This window comes from Lolium rigidum, chromosome 3, assembly GCF_022539505.1.
Source record: "Lolium rigidum isolate FL_2022 chromosome 3, APGP_CSIRO_Lrig_0.1, whole genome shotgun sequence".
Lineage (NCBI taxonomy): Eukaryota > Viridiplantae > Streptophyta > Magnoliopsida > Poales > Poaceae > Lolium > Lolium rigidum.
The window spans coordinates 164,472,797-164,479,240 of record NC_061510.1 but is presented as its reverse complement, the minus strand read 5'-3'; the positions used below and the strand labels follow the sequence as shown (position 1 = coordinate 164,479,240).

General features: G+C 56.1%; 1 protein-coding gene across 1 annotated transcript; it reads left to right on the top strand.

Annotated features, from left to right (window-relative positions):
* Positions 1–1,012: 1,012 nt before the first annotated feature.
* Positions 1,013–5,154, top strand: LOC124698575 (zinc transporter 2-like). Its single transcript, XM_047231061.1, has 4 exons — positions 1,013–1,256; positions 3,483–3,544; positions 4,071–4,197; positions 4,660–5,154. Exons 1-4 carry the CDS (start codon positions 1,013–1,015, stop codon positions 5,109–5,111), a joined length of 885 nt encoding a protein of 294 aa, XP_047087017.1. The 3' UTR covers positions 5,112–5,154.
* The last annotated feature ends 1,290 nt before the right edge of the window (positions 5,155–6,444 follow it).

The following is a 6,444-nucleotide window of genomic DNA, read 5'->3' as shown; positions in this document are numbered from 1 at the left end:
TTCGTCGTCCTCCTCCTTCTCCTCGGCCTCTTCCTCCTCCTTTTCCTCGGCCTCTTCCTCGGCATGCTCCTCGGCCTGCTCCTCGGCCTCTTCGTCCTCCTCCTCGTCGTCATCCCATTCGTCCTCGCTGGCCGGCGGGGGGGAATCGTCGCTGCTGGACGATGCAGCTGGATCCCACCAATGGCGCCATCCAGGCGGCTTCCCCTCGCTGTCGGTGTCCGATGGCCAAGAGAGATCGCTCATGGTTGACGGAGGATGGTGACGAGAGAACAGATGAATGGCGTCGGCCGTCGGAAACCGTATATGTAGGTATCCCGACGACGAGAGCGGCGGTTGCTCTTCCGCGGAGTTCGTGCTCCATTACGGCGGTTCTCGCATCGAGGCCACTTCGACCGTTCCCGACGAGTCGTTTCGGCTCTCCAGACCACTTCGCGACGGTTCAATGCATCGAGGGAACTCCGACGATTGCCCTTCCCGGTGACTGCGCCGTCGCTATGCACGCGGTGGGTGCGCGTCCATGGGCTCGCGGCTGGAAAAATGGGCCTTCCCAGACCAAAAACTACATCCATCCGGCGCTAAATAACGCCGGATTTCGGACTGGGGAGCCCAAACGGGTGGGGATGCTCTGAGTATGGTCTGTCTCTCGAGTCCACTTCGCCAATCATCGTCTGCCCGAACGTCAGCCTCGTTCCAAACTCGCCGCCCGCCCCCGTATAAATCCCCTCTCCCTCCTCTGCTCCGCCTCCGCCACCATTCCGCCGTTTCCCCAACACGCCACACCACCGAGGCAGCGGCACTCATGGCCCCGGCGATCAGCTCCCTCATCGTCCTGTGGCTCTGCGCCGTCGCGACCACCGCGTGGGCCCATGGCGGCACCAAGGACGGCGACGCGGACGCGGACGGGGGCGGCAAGAAGCCGGACCTGCGGGCGCCGGGGCTGGTGGTTGCGAAGCTGTGGTGCCTGACGGTGGTGTTCGTCGGCACGATGGCCGGCGGCGTGTCCCCCTACTTCATGCGGTGGAACGAGGCGTTCCTGGTGCTGGGCACGCAGTTCGCCGGAGGGGTCTTCCTCGGGACCGCCATGATGCACTTCCTCAGCGACGCCAACGAGACCTTTGGCGACCTCGTCCCGGACAAGGCCTACCCGTTCGCCTTCATGCTCGCCTGCGCCGGATACGTCCTCACCATGCTCGCCGAGTGCGCCATCTCCTTCGTCGTCGCGCGCGGCCGGACAAAGCCCGCCGCCACCGTTGCAGGTAAGCAAGTCACATGTCTGGATCTCCTCTGCATCAGTATTCTCGACGGCCGGCCGGCCGCAGTACCAGCTGGCGGTGTAAAGGTGGCAGCACAGCACGGCGTTGGGTTAAATGCGGATTTCTTAGTACTGCAAATTTGTTTGTTTCCTATTTTAGGATTTGCGCAATTGGCAGTTTGTTTCATTAGAGCATCTCCAGCCGCGTCCCCCAAACCGTCCCCCAAAGGGATTTGGGGCGCGCCGGACAGAAAATGCGTTCCAGCCGCGTCCCCCAAAGCCCTCTTTTGTCCGGCGCGGCCCGATACGGTGTCCGGCGCCCCGAGCCCGTCCCCGTCCCACAGGGGACGCACCGGGGACGCCGGACACAACGAAAAGCGATGCGAGGAGGCGCGGGCCCGACCGTCAGCGGCACAGGAAGGATAAAACCCCGTCGCCTACCTTTGGTCAAGCGACGTTAATGGCGTCCCTGTTTTTCCAGGCGACGCAGGGACGCGTCTCGTCGTGCATGGCCGCGTGGCCGTCCGCGCCAGAGTTATTGTGTGCAACCATCCGCTGCCGCCGCTGTTTTAAGACGCCCTGCAGTTCTCGCCGCTCATAATCCTTCTCGTCGCCGCCGCCTCCCCCCTCCCAAATCTTCTCCTCGCCGCTCAAAAAATGTCGAGCTCGTCCTCCCGCAAGATCGCCGCGGCGGACGGCCCGGCCGCGGCAGCCTCACCGTGGCGGAGGCGTGGGCGCTGTACCACGCCCGGTATCCAGTCCCGCCGGACATGCGGCTACCAAGCAGCGGCGGCTGGAAGATGGCCGTGAACGGCATTGGCGTTCCGCCGCCGCCGAAGCCGCGCACGGAGCAATGGTGGGACGCCGTCAAGGCCCGTCGGGCTCAACTCACCGCCCAGGAGCGGTTGGATCCGACGTGGGCGGTCGACAACAACGACGCCTGGTGGACGACGTACTTCAAGGCGAAGTACGACATCGAGATGCACAGCACCGACAACCTCGTCGGCGGCCCCAATAGCTGGAACAAGGACGGCCGCGCCCTGTTCTGGGGCTTTCCGGGGCGCACCCTCGACAACGTCATCCGCGGCATCCGCAACGGCGCTCCAAGGCTGGAGATGCCGTCGTCGCCGCCGCCGTCTCCTCAATGGCAGCCGAGGAGGACGACGTACTCGTCCTCCTCGCACTCTTCTTCCTCGGGACCGGCGCGATCGACGCCGTCCTCGTCTTACCGGTCGGCGCCGTACACCGTTCCCAAACGGGAGGTGAAGGAGGAGCCGGCGACGCCCGTCAACACGAGGCGTGGCGGCAGCGGCAGCAAGGGAGGCGCGGCGGCGCCCTCCTCATCCCGAAGCCGGAGGTGAAGGAGGAGCCGAAGGAAGCGTCGCAGGCGGCGCTGCTGGCGGAGTACGAGCGGCAGCAGCGGCTCATCGCCAGCAGCGACGACCCCGAGGACTACCTAGGGCTGCGGGCGGCGTTCTTGGCGTCCATGAAAGACAAGGACGCCTGGAGGGGCGACCTGGACGCGGCGATCGCCATGTCCATCTGCGACTCCGGCAAGCCGCTGGTGGACCTCACCGACGACGGCGAGGCAGGACCAAGCGGCTTGGTGAAGGACGAGCCCGTCGACGAGCGCGTCAAGCAGGAGGTCGTCACCGACGACATGTACAACTTCCAGCGAGTACTACGACGCCTCCGGCCGCCGCAAGTGGTTCTAGATTAGGTTTAGTTTAAAGTTAGTCAAATTTCGTTCGAATCTATGTAAGTTTGGACGAATCTAATCGAATCTAGTTAAGTTTAAAATTTGCGAAATTTTGTTTGGGGGACGTCGCTCCCCGCTCAATCCGACGCGGTTTGGGAGACGGTTTGGAGAACGCGGCTGGAGATGCTCTTATTACGCAATTGGCAGTCGTAGCTGTCCTCTGTTTCTGTTTGCACCAGCGCGAGCAGAATCAGGGTCCACGAGTAGAACAGATCATGGTTTCTCCATTGGAGTAATACTATACTGCCAATAGTACCCGATGAGGGTATTTTTTTCATAATGGACGTTTTATTACTCATAAAAAGTAATTACACCTGATCTCTGTATAGCTAAGATGCATATAGCCGTTCAAAGAACCTGATCAGGGTATACCTGATGATCTTAGTTATTGTCGGAAGGTGCTTTGTCTTCGGTTTGGATATACATACTTGATGTTCTAAATTTCCAGAATCCGTTTGTACTATTTTCCAGGAGCGCTGGAGGAGGGCAAGCTGAGCAGCCCCAGTGGCAACGGCTCCGAAACACAAGCTGCTGTAAGTACAGCACAGCACTACACTACACTACCTACAGTCCCTCTGAAACCATTATTTGACTCGGTCTACGATGAAAGTGGAACCTGGTCTAGGCGGACCCCTTTTTTTAAAAAAAAGTGCTAGTATTTCGAAGTTTCAAAAAAAATTAAAAAAAAATTGTGTATGTACATATTATGTTGATACTTGTGCAAATTTTTGAAGCAAAATTTGATGGTATGTAGCCTACACAAAAATAACAAAATTTCAGAATAATACTAATGATTAGAGTTACTGTTCAAAGAAATACAAATTTCCATTTTTTTGTGGGTAGACCATATACGGTTGTTTTTCGCGTCGAAAATTTACACAAATAAATATCAAGGTAATATGTGTTTGCATGAATTATTTCAAATTTTTCTAAAACTTTGAAATACCATTTTTCGATTTTTTAAAAAAGGGTCTATCTTTGATGTTTATTATGACAGTCAGACTACCAAATAGCTCTGTGTTTATTTCCTCCTGTATGTAACTTTGTGGTGTCACACAGGACGCACACGGCGATCACTCCGCGGCATCCATGCTGCGCAATGCCAGCACCCTCGGCGACAGCATACTCCTCATCGCGGCTCTCTGTTTCCACTCCGTCTTCGAAGGCATCGCCATCGGAGTCGCCGGTAAGAGACAGTCACAAAGACAGCCTTTTCTGAATAAATGTCTTATTCAGTCTCGGCCTTAATTATTTTTGTACAATATATCATCACTACTAGCGTAGATGTTTGCAGAAACTAATCAACTCTGAAACTGACATGTGTTGGTTCTTTGCTAGTGTCTTATGCAAGAATTCCGTAGTCAGTGGCATGCATACTTTTACCTGTTCCAGCATTTGAATAGCTGCCTCGCGCGTCCATTGACGTCCACTTCAATTACCACTACAGAAGCCACTGAATTTTTTAAAAAGAAAACAACCTGACAGAAATAAGGAAAATTAGAGTATGAATGGCTGAATTCACCCCTTTTGATTCCAGTTATTGAACAGATAAGTGCGATTTGCAGTGGAATAGGGCAGGCTTGAAGTGTCTTTGAGCGATTCTAGATCAGTCGTAATTCTGTAGTTTTGGATCTTGCCTCCTGCATAGCTGAACAAATTAACTTGCAGCTTGATACGGCTTGCGTTTGTCAAAACCTACCTGCAGAGACGAAAGCCGACGCATGGAAGGCGCTCTGGACGGTCAGCCTGCATAAGATCTTCGCGGCGATCGCCATGGGCATCGCCCTGCTCCGGATGCTTCCCAACCGCCCCCTCTTCTCCTGCATCGCCTACGCATTCGCCTTCGCCATCTCCAGCCCCATCGGCGTCGGCATCGGCATCGTCATCGACGCGACCACGCAGGGCAAGGTGGCGGACTGGGTCTTCGCCATCTCCATGGGCCTTGCCACGGGCATCTTCATCTACGTCTCCGTCAACCACCTCCTCTCCAAGGGGTACAAGCCTCAGAGGCCCGTCGCCGCCGACACGCCTCTTGGACGGTGGCTCGCCGTCGTGTTCGGCGTCGGTGTCATCGCTGTCGTCATGATATGGGACACCTGATTCTCAGGATTACGCCGGGATTTATATGTTAGCTTTGGACGTTGGTTATCAGAAGCAGTATATGTTATTCTAGACTGTTGATTTATACATGTTGTTATATGGAAAATGCTTGTGTTCGGGCGACCGGTGGCGCTCGCCTCGCGCGCTCACCACCGATCTGTGCACTGGTCCCTTAAGAGTACACGCGCGCAGCTGCCTAGCCTTTTTCAGAGCACAGCTAGACCCCCCTCTCTCTAGTCTCTCCTCTCATAGCGACATGCAACTCAATTTTCTCACGTGGGTACTGCAGAGGAGGTGTGGTGTAAGGAACTGATTCATGTATTTGGAGCAGGATGCTACCTACTCACGGTATTAATTTTTCACTAGGGTGCTAAAAAAGCAGTGTTTTAGAATTTTGTGGTGTTAGAGCATCTCCACCGATGCCCCAAATAGGCGCTGGCTTCATTTGGAGATGATGTTCTCACACCGGCGGATGATGTTCTCACACCGGCGCTCCCCATACGTCAACCCTCAATAGAAATTCATATGTAAATAACACTTAAAAAGCAAAATTTATACGATATATTGACTAGTTTTATACAAAAGTGATTCGAATTTAAACTAAATAAAACTTAAACTTCGAACCCTAATCTACTAGCCGTTGGTTGGGGCGTGCGACGGGCCTACCTCGGCGTCGTTTTTCCCCTTTACCGCCTGCGTCCGTGCCCACCTCTCTGCCCTTGCTTTGCGCATCTGGCTGTGGAGCATGGCCGTCGGCGATGCTGGAGCTTGCCGGCGGTGTTGCCCCCTCAGCGTTGCCAGCCATCGGCGAGATGCCTCGTTCTGGGCGAGCCTCGCTTGCTCGCGGGCGGCCGCCTCGGCCTGACGCTGAGCGTTGAGCACAAGGAGCTTTTGTCACTCCGCCGCCATGAGGAGACGTCCCACCTCCTCTGTGGCCGCCCGCTGGCGCAAGATCTCGATGACGTGGTCGAAGTTAGCGGCGTTGAAGAACTCCCGCTCCTCCTCCTTCAGTCTCCGGAAGCGTTGCGCGTTGAAGGAGGCCAGGATCGCTGCCTGCTCCGGGTCACCGGGGACCTGTTGCTGCTCAACCCACTTCGTCGCCTCAGCTTCTGCGTCTACTATGAACGCCTCGTCCCACTCGTCGAACAGTGAGTCACCAGGGTCGTCGGAGTTGAAGTCGATGTCAGCGTCGGGTTATGGCTGCAGTGGTGGTTGCGGCGCCGATGGCGGCGTGCGGCCGTTACGGTCAAGCATCGAATACGTCGTATGCAGCCGCCGCGGCATTGTTGTGGTGGAGAGGAGAGGATAGCGCGGCGGCGGTGAAGAGTAGAGG